This window comes from Solanum lycopersicum, chromosome 11 (genome assembly GCF_036512215.1).
Source record: "Solanum lycopersicum chromosome 11, SLM_r2.1".
In the NCBI taxonomy this organism is placed as follows: Eukaryota; Viridiplantae; Streptophyta; class Magnoliopsida; order Solanales; family Solanaceae; genus Solanum; species Solanum lycopersicum.
Window position 1 is genome coordinate 42,348,925 of NC_090810.1, and position 16,397 is coordinate 42,365,321.

Below are 16,397 nucleotides of genomic sequence, written 5' to 3' on the forward strand. Positions count from 1 at the left end.
TCTACTTTTCTAAGATTGACTTGAAATTGGGGTATCACCAACTTACGGTGAGAGGTGAACATATACCAAAGATGGTATTTTGGACTAGATATGGTCACTATGAGTTCTTAGTAATGTCTTTTTATCTCACTAATGCCCCGACGACATTTATGGATCTCATGAATAAGGTGTTTTTAAGTTACCTAAATTCATTGTCATTGTCTTCATTGATGACATCTTTGTATAATTGAAAAATGAGGGTGAGCACATGGACCATTTAATGGTGGTATTACAAGTGTGTAAGAAGAACCAATTATTTACCAAGTATAGAAAATGTGAGTTTTGGTTGAGTTAGGTGGTGTCTCTTGGTCATATCATCTCTAGTGAGGGGGTTGAGGTTGATCCAAGGAAAACCGAGGTGGTGAAATAGTTGCCTAGGCAATTGACTCCAACTGACATTATGAGTTTCTTGGGTTTAGTGGGTTATTATAAGAGGTTTGTAGACAGTTTTGCACCCATTGCATCTCCCTTGACTACTTTGACTCAAAAAAGTATGAAATTTGAGTGGCCAGAGGCATGTGAGAGAAGTTTCAAAATATTAAAGGATAGGCTTACTTCCGTTCCTGTGTTGACCTTACCGTAGGGTAGCAAGGGCTTCCTTGTGTATTGTGATGCATCACGAGTGGGCTTGGGGTGTGTTCTTATGCAACATAGGAAAGTAATAATAGCTCATGCTTCTAGAAAACATAAGGTACATTAGATGAACTATCCAACTCATGATCTTGAGTTAGCGGCCATGATATTTGCCTTGAAAATATGGAGATATTACCCGTATGGTGTGATGTGTATACGGACCACAAGAGTCTTTAATATATATTTATTTAAAAGGAGTTGAATCTCCAACAAACAAGGTGGTTAGAATTGTTGAAAGATTACAATGTGAGTGTTCTCTACCACCCCGGCAAGACCATGGGTAGTGTGTCTCATGTAGAGAAAGCCAAGAAATACCTAGTTTGTTGGCAAACAAGATGTTCATAGGTTGGTTCATTTTGGTGTTAGATTGGAATATTGTCCAAATGGTGGTTTCATGGTCTATCGTAACTCCGAATCATATTTGGTAATTGAGGTGCATTCCAAACAACACCTTGATAGACCATTGATGGATTTGAAGGAGTCGGTTCTTGGTACGCTTAATGAGTCATTCTCCTTAGGGGGGATGGTGTCTTGAGGTATCAAGGAAGGTTGTGCGTTCCAATTTAGATGGATTGAGGAACCGGATCCTTAAGGATGCTCATGGATCCCGGTACTCCATTCATCTGGATTCGACCAAGATGTACCATGACCTTAGAGAGGTGTTTTGGTGGGAAGGCTTGAAGAAGAACATAGCGGAATTTTTGCTAGGTGTCCAAATTGCCAACTAGTAAACGCCGAACATCAAAAGCCTAGTGGTTTGCTTTAATAAATGCAATTTCCTATTTGTATATGGAAAGAAATTCATATGGATTTTGTGGTAGGTTTACCTCGGACACAAAAGCAATATGACTCCATATGAGTGTTTGTGAATAGGTTGACCAAAACCGCTCATTTTATTCCTATCAAGTCTACTTACTAGGCAGAGGATTATGCAAGGATATTCATAGATGAGTATGTGTGTCGCCATGGTATTCCATTATCCATCACATCGGATAAGGGTGCACAATTCACATCTAGGTTTTGAAGGTCATTCAAAAAAGAGTTGGATACCAAGGTGAAGCTAAGCACCACTTTTCATCACCAAATGGATGGTCAAGCAGAGCGTACTATTCAAACCTTTGATGATATGATTAGAGCTTGTATCATTGATTTCAAGGGAAATTGGGAAAAACATTTTCCTTTGGTTGAGTTTTCTTACAATAATAGATACCATTCCTCTATATCTATGGCTCTTATGAATCCTTGTATGGTAGGAGGTATAGATCTCCTAATGGATGGTTTAAAGTGGGTGAGTCTTCACTTTTGGGTCCCGAATTCATTTATAAGACTTTGGAGAAGTTTCATATTATAAGGAATCGCTTGAAAACAGTCTATAGTTGGCAAAATTCTTATTCCAACTATAGGAGAAGGGACTTAGAGTTGAAGAAGGTGATAAAGCGTATCTAAAAATTTTACCTATGAAAGGGCTGGTGAGATTCGGCAAGAAAGGGAAGTTGAGTCCTCATTATGTGGGTCCCTATGAAATCATGCAAAAGATTGGTAAGGTTGCATATGATTTGAGGTTTCCTAGTGAATTGGCTTCGGTTCATCCCGCGCTCCATGTTTCCATGCTTAAGAAGTGTATTGGTGATCCCGAGTGCATTCTTCCTATTAAAGGTCTAGGTGTGCAAGAGGAATTATCTTATGAGGAGGTTCCAGTTCAAATCCTTGATAGACAGGTAAAGAAGTTAAGAAACAAAGAGGTGGCTTGTGTAAAGTTGTTATGGAAGAATTACCTAGTTGAGGGTGCAACATGGGAGGCCGAGGCCGACATGAAGTCCTGTTACCCTCATCTATTTGAGAACTAAGGTTAGTTATTCCTACTAATAATCAAAATAATGACAAAATTTGAAGTTGTTATGATTTTTGGTGATGTTCTGCAAAAATGTTCATGTTATAGTGAATTACAATGAACTTATGCCTTTAGACTTGAAAATTTTGATTTTTACTTTTTTTGAGTTTATGTTGTGCATTTGGGTATATTATGATCTCATGAATTGTATTGAGAACATGGATATGTGGTGAAGGAGGTTTTGGCATAATGAATAAGCATGAGTGAATATTGAACTCTTATGAGTTGAAAATAATGTTTTTAGTTACATTATGACAAAGGTTATGAGGCTATGTGAACTTTGATTATGAATCATGTTTTGATATGTTGTTGTTGGTTGGGCTTCTAGTCTTGAGTCTATTTCTTACTTTTTAAGAATTTTAGTGTCATTCAGGGACAAATGTTTCTAAAGGGACACTGTTTTAAGGTACAAAATAGTGTATATAAATCATTTATGATGTTTAGGAATCAATACGTCAAAGAACGTCTATGACATCCAGAAACTAGTTCAATGAGGTTCTAGTGTGCCTTAGCCTATTTGACAAAGTTTTAGGAGTTTAAAAATGATGAATTTTGGTGGAGGAGTGTCTAACGCGTATTAGAGTTAGTTAATAGTCGAAACGTCCAGGTACGATTCCCCAAGGACCAACTAAGGGCCCTTTAGGAGGACCTTTGCAAAAGTGGCAAAAAGCTGTCAAGAGACAGTGTCACCAATGAAGGCCATCGACGTGTCGTGGTCCAATCGACGGGGCATCGATGGTCATCATCGATGGACACTTAGACAAATTTGAAAAAGGGCTTGTTTTGGACATTCTCTGACCGAAACTATGGACCAACAAGATGGTTGGTCCCTTGGCCGTCGTTTGACCGACGGACGGTCTATCGAGGTCTCATCTGTGAGTCAATTGTTTTGCTGCACCTTTTTAGTTTAGTTAAATTAATTAATTTGGCGGTTAGTTAATTATTTAGGGGTTAAGGGAGGTCTAATTAAGTTGCTTAATGACCTATATAAAGACCCTAACCAAATTAGACTAACCTAACCCTCATAATTTTCCAAACCCAAATAGCTCCTCCTTCTGTCTTCTTTCTCTCTCCCAAGAAGAAGAACACCATATAAATCAAGGTCAAGGGGTTCTAGGGATGCTAAATACCAAAGTTTCTCCATCAAAATACATCAATCAACAAGGTATGAGATTACTTTCGCCTTTGGGACTTCTTTCTTCAAAGGGTTCCATCAAATTGATTTCAAAAGTATGAAATTCAAGTGGGTTTTCTTGCAATACGAAATTGATATTGTGAATTGATTTGTTTATGAATACTTTTGGATATTATGAGTAGATTAAAATGTTTTATAACTCAATGATTTTACTTCTTGATGTATTGCTCTCAATTGTAGAAGATGACGTATTCCCCTTAACACTAGGTTGTGATCTTGAAATGAATTATATAGTATTGACTCAATTGGTTTGGTTAGTGTGTGAATTACTATCCCATGTTGTTATCACTCTAAGTATGAGTATATTGTGATATATTGTAATCTAATGATTCTAGTTCTTGAGTAACTGACCTAGGTTGTGAAGTATATTATGAACTTGATCTAAGTCCCTAGTTCTAGGCTATGAACTAGTGATGAATTGTTGTATAATGATTCAATTGGCTTTATTATTACATTGGTTACTATTGGGTGATGGTATTACACCCATTGTTGGTTTGAATTGAGTGGTCGATGGTCTGACATTGATGATGACATTGTGAAAGACATTGAGTAAGTCTTGTGATCTCTATTCCTTACTTCAATTATGATTACTTGTTATTTTGTGATGATTTTGTATTGAAGTATTCCTTATATTAAGATTTATAGGGTTGATATAATGTTGAATTAAAATGTCTTGAACTATTGATTGTGAGTTGTAGGCTAATATGTAAATATTATAAGGATGGCGATAACTTACAAATGTGCCCTATCATGATGTGATATCTAAATGTGCTAACCTCACTAGTATAAACTATAATGAAAGCATAATATTCATGCAATTATTATTGAGCTTTGATGATGATTATATAAGGGATAAACCCTATGACCTACAATAATCAATTATGATTAATAAAGGTATAAAAGACGTTTCAAAAGGGACTCTATCTTAGCACCGAGTGGACTAAAGGGAGGAGTGTCCCTTCCCACATAGGAAAGGTAGGATCATTATTGTAATCATGAGATTGGATACTATAATTCATGTAGCATAAAGATTGTCCCAACTATATCTCCTAGTTCTTGAACCATGTTGCCCCATAAGAATACTAGCTAGTAGATCCACGTAGTTGCTATGTTCATGTTTTGATATTACCTTGGCAAGTAGTCCGCCTTCCTTTGGTGTAGGGTTCCATGACACCGGATTCCACATTAGCTCATGTGGTCTATGTCGGTTAAGGCTAGATGTTCCCAAAAGGTAAAATGAAGTAAGGGAATAAACTCTAACTAGGATAACCTAAGGGTTTTAAATTAGTCTAGGTAGGGGTATGAGACTCTGCCTAAACATTGCACTAATTAGCCTTGAGGGAAGTCTTAGAAGGGTGTTATTATATTTGTAGATGCTTATAATTGTACATGATATGTATATGATGACAGGATTCACTTATGAATATGTGTTTGGTCTCCATTACTAAAGTATGATGATATGTATTCTTAATGATATGCTATGTGAAGTTGGACATCGACTATGGTTCTTGTTGGGTTTACTTGACCTAGTAAGGTTATGAGACTTTGCTTAGTCATTGCACTAGTTCACTTAATTAGGGTTCATGGGTGATTGGCTTACTTTGGTTATGATATTATGAGTTCTTATATATGCTTGATGATGTTATAGCTTGATGATTGAGTTGTATTATTTATATACTCAAGTATGATGACATGCATGTTTGACTTGACTAGGTTTAGTAGGGTTGTTTTGTGACGTATATGGTATTGACTTAATGGATATGTAAGATTGACTTGTATTGTTTCTTGAATGTGCATAAGGTTTTTCAAAGTGAAATAATATAATTTAATGAAATTTTCCTTTTTAGCATGATTTTATGATGTGTGTGCATATGGTATCATACTTGGTACATGTGATGTGCTACCCCATATTCTCCCTTTTCCCCAACATTTTAGGTTCCAGTCGTTAAAGGGATTTTGAGACGACTTTGAAGGAAGACTTGAAATTCTCACTCATCCAAGTTGAGTAGGTCCTCACTTTCCGAGGGCAATGCCACTATTCAAGATTTGATGTTGTCCTAGTAATAAGACTTCTAGTTCTTTCCTTTTCATTTGACTACTAAAGATTGTATCCTATATGTGTCTTTATTACAGTGATGTATAAGATCTGACCATTGATATACTCTTGGTTTAGATGGTTATGAGATGATACATCCTTTTAAGACTATGTTAAGTATTATATATATCTATGTGAAATAAAAGTAGAAGACTATATAATCTTCTTATATGAAGGGCCTATGTATACTCAATATGAATATATATTATGCGTATGTGAGAGGTATATATAAACCTCAAGATAGATATAGAAAATTTTAAATTTTTTGCATGTTTAACCTATGAATGTAATGATGTAAGCTAAGAGTCTAGTCTTAGTCCTCTCCGAGAACGACGATGCCGGTTGAATCTAGGGGGTGCTCCCTGGATGTGACAGTTTATGTCCTAGTTTCTAAGTTTTTCACATCATCGTCAAGATAACGTAGTTTTGATCCATGCCTTTATTGAAGAAATGGAACCAAACACAAAAATTTTACTTGATTCTGCTGAAGACATTTATTGAGTTATTTACATTAGTTAATATAATTTTACAATATAATACCAAGTGGAATGTAGGAGGATCTTAACCGGTCATACTAAAGAATGCTGGAGTTTTAGAAGTGGATGCAATTGCAGCCTTAACAAATTGTTGGAATGCTAAATATGATGACTACACCCTTTAGCATCATGTCACTAGGATCACTAGGACAACAAGTTCAAGTTAATATGGTGCAACAACCACCAAAATGTTTCGAAGTATATGGAGGTGAAAATGTCATGACCCAAAAGTACCCTCTAGCATTTAGTGCAACCCTTGGGTTGGACAATTGTGTACTTGACTTTTGGAGGTATTGTACTTGCCATTTTCTATCATTCATTACATAAGGCATGAAAAGTAGTGCGGATTTCAATTTTTTATGAAATTTATAATAATAATACAATATCTTTCATAAATACTAAAGAGTGATATCGTTTTTACAAACAATCTTAACGACACAACTTAAATATCTCAGGACATGTCCCTTTACATCAAATGAAGATACTTAACAAGTCTTAATAATAGAAACAAAAGAAATAGGATTATGCCCTGAAATATATGAGGATATACTTTGTATTGAGAGAGTCGATTCCCAAGCTTTGCCTTCTAGACTTCTTATTGCCTCCAACCTATACTTATAACATATATAAAAGTGTGGGGTTAGTACAAAACAATGTATTAAGATTGGCATAAACAAAAACATGCAAAAAGGGGCGTTTTAGTAAAATAAGCATGCCAAATAAGTAAAACCTTCATTATTATAGATTTGAAATAGTATAATAATCATCATTTATCAAAAAAAATTAGAACTCTCTTAATTTTATAACCAAAATATAACTTTGCAGTAAACTCAAGTACATTACAGTGAACACAGTGACATTACAGTGAGTAATTCATACCAAACACGATGAACTCATTTCCTTTGAAATTTTCTAACCAAGTGATCCTAAGAATCACTAAGGTAATACATGAAGGAACCACCCATACACCCCCTTCAATACACACCTAAGTGATCCTTAAGAATACAAACCATAGGCTTACCTCGCACGGGAAAACAAGTCCACACTTTAGACTAGACATTAGAAGAACATTCATACATTAAGGACTTCATGTAAGTGACATACTCCAATGGGACTTGTAAGTTACACTAAGTGCAATGTGAGAGTAGTATCCTATACTCCCACTTAGTGCTCCTTGAGGATTCCCTTGGATCAAGAACACTACATTAGTCATTCATAATTTAATTATATAAAACTTAACTTTAACATGCTTCGTTAATATTATACTTTAATTTACCTAACTTCATTTACAACACATGATATCACATTCATACACTTCATAAAAAACACACCAAGACTCCCGTTCGAAATGTATACTTAGTGCAATTATGAGACTAATAGCATCCCATACCACAACTTACCATACGTAGTTCATTTTTTATGAGACTTAGTTCATTCATTCTATTGTGGGGGCTAGCTTAACCAACATAGACTATGAGAGCTAAACATGGAATCCTGATATTAGTCCTTATTGGATGAGGGATCCCCACTTGCCTAGGGTAGGGTAATTCTTTTAACTTTTACATGGCTTTCCCAATAGCTACACTTATGCAAGAGCATAGAAGGGATAAGGAGATTTCAACTAAGTAACTCATTCTCTACTAACGAAGAGTACTCATCTCAAGAGGTACATTTAAATACAACATCTCAACTCACGAAGTGCAACCACCCCTTTCTCATATCCTCTCCTGCGAAACATAGCTCCCCACGGAGTCTCAACATCTTATAATAAAGGTTAAGGATAACTAGTGGACTCCACATCTCAACTCACGAAGGGAATTCATCCTCCTGCCTATCTTAGAAAGCTCTTGGAAGATAGTGAGGTTGCTACTGAACACTTCATCTCAACTTACAAAGAGTGTTCAACCCAAGACTCCTCTTACAACATTTACTAACTTCATTCATTCATTCAAGTGTGAGTGTGTGAGTGTACATGTGAGCACACCTTTCACCTAATCACAATTTCATCAACATTGAATTATAAACATGTTTAAACCTTCATTCATCATATAACACTCTTATGACGTTTCACATAGTCATATAGTTCCTTAGGAAATTATCTCTAGCACACTTCACATAAAAAGTTCATAAATCACAATAACAAGAACAATATTATTATCATACTTCAAAACATATGCCTTCATTGCCTTATTCACAATAGACAAGTAGATTTACATTCATTTATTTCAAATAAACACCTTCATCAAAGATGGATCATACCACTCAAGAGCATTACATAATAAGAGCTAAACAATGAGAGAACTTACCATTCATCCAACATTTGAACACCTATTCACAATTTACCCAACAATTCATAATAAAATAGCCCTTAGGTCAGTAGCTAAACCTTAATATCACCATGAAGAAACCAAAGCTCAAACATTATACAATCATGTTCATTTAACCCATTACTTAAGCTAGAAGTTGAAAAGATGCATAAGCATGGGTTCATTAGGACTTTGATGTTAAAATCACCAAGTAAAACTAAAAACAATACATTTGAATCATTTAAACATTTTTATATGAAGATCCATGCTTAGAGTCAAACATGAAAGAAGATATAGTTTGAAAAGCCTTTTTGAAATCTTTTAGAAATGACTCCTTTAATAGAAGAGGGTTCAAGGATGACTACCATACCTCTATGAGATGGAAACCGAATAATTTTGATGAAGAAAAAGTCCACCACCATCCCTCCAAGCCCTTCCTTGAGTCCAAGTTTTTATGAGGTTTTGGGAGAGTCTTTCTCTAGAGAGAAAGTTTAAATATTTGAAATTAGGGGTATTATGTAGGTTTAAGACTAAAACCAGTTTAATATACTTTAAAAACTCTAAATAAGACTTGGGGCGAATTTATAAAAACACCCCAAGTTTGGCAGCAAAACGTGATAGCTTTAACAGGTGCCAATTGACGACCCCCACCTACTGGGCGTCGTTTGATCGATGGCTCTTCCTGCCGAGGCGTAGATGGCTTCAGAGGATGCTTCACTGGGGTATAATCTCCCAATAAGTGTGATACTGTGCCCCCAAAACGATGGGCGTTGTTGAGACTATGCCAGTAGGTTGATGGGCGTCGATTGCCATGTTTTTGGCAGCTTGGTTGCCAAGTCTTGGGTCCTCTTCTAGGACCCCTTATGGGTCCTAGGTGGAGTCGTACCCGGACTTTGAACCCCTAAACATGGTCATATAGGTTTTAATAACATCCCTCATTAATTTTAATTAAATTATCGCGTAAAACTTACTAAAACACATGAGAACACACAAGCACTTCCTAAGATATTCCGAACGTTATGGACGTTCTTGGCCGTATGGCCAACAATCATCACCAAAATTCGTACACTGCATAAGGAAACCATTATAAATCATTTTAAAACAAAATTATTTCATGAAACATTTACGAAGCTCTAGTTCACCTTAGTTCGTTTTAGGGTATTACATTCTCCCCCACTTGGAACAACATTCATCCTCGAATGACACTAAACTCTTTAAGAACATTAAGGACTTACTAAGAGCATATAACACACTAAATAAAGGGTCAAATATTAGTATTCAATGTACCAAACTTACAAGGAACACCAATTACACATGGACAAGCATTTTGCTAAGCAACACAGAAAACTTTCTAAAAGAAATTTCCAAATTCAAAAACACATTTAATTCTTCACTTATGGAGGAAATACCTTCTACAACATTACACATGCTCATAAACATAATTTTTAAACACATTGAAACCATTTTTCATGAAAATTCAATTTTTCTCAGTTTTTGAAATTATTTACAGTGAGCATAACTCTCCTATAGTGAAACATGCATGAACTTCAACAATTTCTCCTTTAAGAAATTTATCACGAAAGCATGATCATAATAAAGAAAAAACCATAAGAAATGATCTTACCACTTAAAAAAACAACCATAAAGGGTTAAGGCTTACCAGGACTATCGATTCCAGATTTGTTCTCCCTCCTAGCCCCCATCCCATAGGGAGGGTTCTTCTTCGGAGCATTAGGATCTAGACCACCTTGAGGAGCTTGATTGATCTCTTTCCCTTTTTCCTTGATTTTAGGGCATTCCCTCATCTTGTGATTCTTACTAGAACATGCAAAATAACCATTCGTTCCGACAAGACACTTACCTAAATGTTGCTTCCCACAAGTAGCACACCTAGGCCTCTCACAAGTATGGCCACCTCCTTGGGAATTTTTGTTGGAAACTCTATCCTTTTCACCCATGGAAGACTCTTGGTGATAGAACCTCTTCTTGGGTTTTGGTTGAATAGATTCATCAAACTTAGGCCTCTTCCCTTCTTGCATTATCTCCCTAATTTTGGACTCAATTTTTTGTGCATACACCATGATTTTAGCTAGAGATATCCATTTCATTAAGGAGCATTGCCGTACGAAACTCCTTTCCACCAAACTAAACACTCCCATCACAAATTTGTTCATCCTATCCCTAGGGTTGGATACCATGGCCGGGGCATACTTAGATATTTGGGTGAATTTGAGAGAGTAATCTTTCACACTCATTCCCTCTTGACGAATATTCATGAAATCAACCATCTTCTTCTACCTCCACTCTAAGGGAAAGAACCTATCTAGAAAAGCCTCTTTGAAAACTTACCAATCTACCGGACCATCCCTTAAGGGTCTCTCATCCCTCTATTGCTCAAACCACAGTTGAGCCACATCTTTGAGTTGGTAAGAGGCTAGCTCCGCTCTCTCCCTAAGGGTCACACCTATAGCATCCATCACCTTGAATATCTCATATATGAAACTTTGTGGATCTTCATCCACCTTAGTGCCATGAAATGTAAGAGGGTACATCCTCATGAAATCCTGAATTCTAGTAGCATGAGTACTCACATTAGGTTGAGTCCATCCCCTTGGTTAACTTGGCAACCAAATGGTTAGTGACGACTTGAGCTTCAATTGTCATGAGTTCGGTCAAATTCATAAGGGTAGCCTTTGACTCTAACATTAGTCATATCCCATTCAAGAAAGGGAACTTGAAGAACTTGATGCATATGGGGAATTTGAGGTCCTTGGGGTCCTTGAGGTTCCAGAAGGGGAACCGCGCGTTTTACATTCTCTAGGACAACTATAGGGAATTGGTCAACACAGGGAAGGATCCTCTCATTAGATACACGTTCTTCTTCCCTTCAAGCGGTTGCTATCCTCGTATTCATGTACTATAAACACAAAGATAATATGTTGAGAAAGACATCTTATAGAGCTCAACTCTAAGGCATGACATTAGAATAATGAAGAAATTGAAACTTCTATCATCTTATAGCCTCTCACTCATGGATGTGTCACGACTCACACCGATGAACAAGACTCTACTAGAAGTGGCTTGTGAGACTTTAAATCCTAAATTATTTCCCATAACTTATGCTCTAATACTAATTTTGTCACGACCCAAAAGTACCCCCTAGCATTTAGGGTAGCCCTTGGGTCGGACAATTGAGTACTTAACCTTTTAGAGGTCTTGCACTAGCCATTTGTTATCATTCATTACATAACTCATGAAAAGTAGTGCAAAATTAAAAATTTCACGACATTTATAATAATAATAAAATATCTTTCTTAAATAATAAAGAGTGATATCGTCTTCACAATCTATGTTAACGACATGATTTAAATATCTTAGGGACACGACCCTTTACATTAAATGAAAATACCTAATGAGTATTAATAACATAGACTAAAGAAATAGGACTATGCCCTCGAATATATGAAATCATACTTAGTCTTGAGATAGTCGATTCCCAAGCTTTTCCTTCTAGACTTCTTCTTGCCTCTAACCTATACTTATAGAGTATAGAAAAGTATGGGGTTAGTACAAAACAATGTACTAAGTATGGCATATGAAAAAACATGTAAAAAAGACGTTTTAGTAAAATAAGATTTCATGCCAAATAAGTAAAACCTTTATGATTATAGAGTAAAAATAGTATAAGAATCATCATTTATCACATAAAGTAGAACTCTCATAATTTTAGAGCGAAAATATAATTTTACAGTAAACTCAAGTACATTACAATGAACTCATTTCCTTTGAGGTTTCCCTAACCAAGTTATCCTACGACTCACTAAGGACGACATGAAGGAACCCCCATACACCCCCTTCAATATACACCTAAATGATCCTTAAGACTACCAACCGTAGGCTTACCTCGCACGGGAAACAAGTCCACAATCTATATTAGACATTAGAAGAACATTTATACATTAAGGACTTCATATAAGTGCCCTACTCCAATGGGATTTGTAAGTTGCACTAAGTTCTGTGTAGCATCCCATACTACTAATCCCACTTAGTGCTCCTTGAGGATTCCCTTGGATAAATCACACTACATTAGTCTTTCATAACTTCATTATATAAAACTTAACTTCATATAAAACACACCAAGACTCCCATTTCGGAATGTCTACTTATGCAATGGATAAATAGCGTATCATACCACCACCTACCCCAAGTAGTACATTATTTTTGGAGACTTAGTTCATTAATTTTTTTGTGGGGGCTAGCTTAACTGATATAGACCATGAGAGCTAAACATGAAATCCCGATATTAGCCCTTATAGGATGAGAGATACCCACTTGCTGAGGGTAGGATCATTCTCTTAGCTTTTACATGGTTTTCCCCATAGCTACACCTATGCGGGCACATAGTTAAGGAATAATGAGATTGCTACTAAGTAACTCATTCTCTACTAACGAGGAGTACTCATCTCAAGAGGTACATTGGAATACAACATCTCAACTCACGAAAGGCAACCACCCCTTCTTTATATCCTCTCGGTGCTAAGAATAACTCCCCACTGAGTCTCAATATTTCATACTATAGGTTAAGGATAACTAGTGTAAAGTACATCTTGACTCACGAAGGGAATCCATCCTCCTACCTATCTTAGAAAGCTCTTGGAATATAGTGAGGTTGCTACTAAACACTTCATCTCAACTAACGAAGAGTGTTCACCCCAAGACTCCCCTTACAACATTCACTAACTTCATTCATTCATTCAAGTGTGAGTGTGTAAGTATACATGTGAGCACTCCTTTAACCTAATCACCATTTTCATCAACATTTAATTCTAAATATGCTTAAGCCTTCATTCATTATATTACACCCTTAAACATGATTCACATAATCATATAGTACCTTAGGATATTAGCTCTAGCATGCTTCACATAAAAAGCTTCATAAATCACATCACAAGAACAATATCATTATCATCATACTTCACATAATATTACTTCATGGCCTTATTCACAATACATATGTATATATTTCAAGTAAACACCGCACTAAAGGTAGACCATACCACTCAAAGCATTTCATACTAAGAGTTAAACAATGAGACCAACTTATCATTCATCCAATCTTTCAACACCTATTTACAATTTACCCAAAAACTCATACTAAAATTGCCCTTAGGTCAGTAGCTAAACTATAATATCACCATGAAGAAACCATAGCTCAAGCATTACAGAATCATGTTCATTTAACCCATTACTTAAGCAAAAGTTAAAAATATGCATAAGCATGGTTTTATTAGGGTTTTGATGTTGAAATCACCATATAACACTAAAAATAATACATTTGAATTATTAATACATTTTTATGTGAAGACCCATGCTTAGAATAAAATATAGAAGAAGATAGAGTTTGAAAACCCGTTTAGAATTCTTTTAGAAATGAATCATTGAATGGAAGAGGGTTAAAGGATGACTATCATACCTTAATGATAAGGAAACCCACTAATTTTGATTAAGATCACGTCCACTAGCATCCATCCAAGCCCTTCCTTGAGTCCAAGCTTTTATGGGGATTTGGGTGTGTCTTTCTTTGGTGATAGAGTTTAAATATATTAAATGAGGGGTCTTGTCTAGGTCTAGGAATTAAAACCAATTTAATATAATTTAAAAGCCCTAAAATAATAATCCTAGGTTCATAAAATCCTTGGGGTGAATTTACAAAAACACCCCAAGTTTGACAGCAAAACATGACAGCTTTAACAGGCGCCAATCGATGACCCCAAGCTGATGGGCGTCGTTTGACCGACAGCCTGTACTTCTACGGTTTTGATGGATTCAAATTCTTCTTAATTGGGTTATAATATCCCAATGAGTGTGGTACTACTCCCCCAAATGATGATGCGTTGTTGATACTACAACCAGTAGGTTGATGGGCGTCGATTGCCTAGTTTTTGGCAGCTTAGTTGCCAAGTGTTGGGTCCTCTTCTAGGACCCCTTGTGGGATCTAGGTGGAGTATTACCCAAACTTTGAACCCATAAAAATGTTCATATAGGTATTAGAAAATCCCATGTCAATTTTAATTAAAACAAACATGTCAAACTTACTAAAACACATCAGAACACACAAGCACTTCCTAAGGCATATCTTTCGAACGTCATAGACGTTCTTGGACGTTTGATCTACAAAAGTAACCAAACTTCATATACTTACTAAGTAAATAATTATAATTTATTTTAAAACAAAATTAAATCATGAAACATTTACAAATCTCTAGTTCACCTTTGTTCGTTTCAGGGTATTACAGAAGATTAGACTATTCTATGTTTTGATGTTATGATTATGCCAAGGGCTTGTATGAGACCTCTTCGCGGTCAAGTACAACATCTTAATTCTAACGGGCAACCACGAGTAATGACAGAGACTTTGTCCTAGTGGTTGTTTTTTTGATGTGAGTCCATTCTTAGACTGGTCAATACTCATAGACAACCTTTTCATGCAGAGAATGAAAAAATATAGGGATATGGATCCTCCTGCTAGATGCCCCTAGTACGCGCAAAAGAGTCAGTTTTCCATATAAAATGACAAATATGGAGTTAGAGCAGACACCATATGTGATGAGAGAAATGTTTTTTGGGGGGGGGGGGGGGGAAATGAAGAATAACATTGTGTTTCTTATGACTGACTACTTCCGCTTGTCGAAGGCTTTTTCCAAATATATTATTCAGATCAGATTAGTGTTTTCCCTTTATGTTTTTTAGTGCTAGATGTAATCATGGAATATAATGACGTGATTTGAGTCTCTTCTGGGTGAGAGAAAACTGGATTGACTAGGACTACTGTTATTTTAGAGGTGGAGTTTTATGAGATTCATAATGATTTTTTTCACCAATTTATATATCATTCTATAAATCCCAATCTACATGAAGTTCTTGAGCATGGTGGCATTTTGGATCTTAGGAATAAGGAACCGAAGGGTTTGGTTAAATTTTGGGAAATAGTTGAGTATAGAAGACTTCCGTACAGAAGGTGATGAATTTCTCCCAAACTAGGTCCCAATATTAGTATAGAGAAGAGGGTGGAGGCCATATGCCTTAGGACTTCTAGGGTCTTGAAAGATTTTAGTGCAGAGGTCTTTGTATCCTTCAAAAATGCAACTTGTTTGAGCTTGATCCCAGAGGAATATTCTTGGAATGAGAGTGGTTAGTGGTGTAGATATTTACGAAGTAATTAGCTTTCCCTAATGACCTCATACCCAAGAAGCCTGTTCTTTGAGGGAAGTGATTTTGTTCCTCCTCATACCGTTCAGGGTAGAGGTGTGAAAGAACTCGATATTGGCATCCCCTTTGTCTAGGTCTTGAACGAAGGGTCTGTTGTGATACGTAGAAGAGTTTTGGATTGTGATACGTAGAAGAGTTTTGGATGACTATGAGTGTTGTAAGAATTCTCTTCATACTCCGAAAGATATTGCTGAATGTAGATTTGTTCCATGTAATTGCCTCATCCTTGAAAAGTCTAATAACTTTGTCAAAGGTATTGGTGTTGTCAAATATTTTTGTAACAAATCTTTTGAAATATGGATGCCCATACCACATGGATTCCATGATGAAGGGATTGTTATTAGAATTGGTAGCACTGGCTTGGAGATTAACAAGAAGAGGGACACACCTATCAAATATTTCAAAAATGAGTCCATTTCTATTCATAAAACAT

At 36.1% G+C, this 16,397-nt stretch overlaps 2 protein-coding genes across 2 annotated transcripts; one reads left to right on the forward strand and one right to left on the reverse strand.

Annotated features, from left to right (window-relative positions):
- The first annotated feature begins 1,897 nt into the window (after positions 1 to 1,897).
- Positions 1,898 to 2,519, forward strand: LOC138339415 (uncharacterized). Its single transcript, XM_069291012.1, has 2 exons — positions 1,898 to 1,960; positions 2,076 to 2,519. The coding sequence occupies exons 1-2, from the start codon at positions 1,898 to 1,900 to the stop codon at positions 2,517 to 2,519; spliced, it is 507 nt and encodes a 168-aa protein (XP_069147113.1).
- A 7,825-nt stretch (positions 2,520 to 10,344) lies between these two features.
- On the reverse strand, positions 10,345 to 10,983 carry LOC138339416 (uncharacterized). The gene has a single exon (XM_069291013.1). It carries the CDS (start codon positions 10,981 to 10,983, stop codon positions 10,345 to 10,347), a length of 639 nt encoding a protein of 212 aa, XP_069147114.1.
- Between the last annotated feature and the right edge of the window lie 5,414 nt (positions 10,984 to 16,397).

Coding starts and splice junctions, on each gene's coding strand:
- LOC138339415 (XM_069291012.1), top strand. CDS start 1,898: ATGGCTCTTATGAATCCTTGTATGGTAGGAGGTATAGATCTCCTAATG. Junction 1,961..2,075: donor TAATGGATGGTTTAAAGTGG/GTGAGTCTTCAC, acceptor TTCCAACTATAG/GAGAAGGGACTTAGAGTTGA.
- LOC138339416 (XM_069291013.1), bottom strand. CDS start 10,983: ATGGTTGATTTCATGAATATTCGTCAAGAGGGAATGAGTGTGAAAGAT.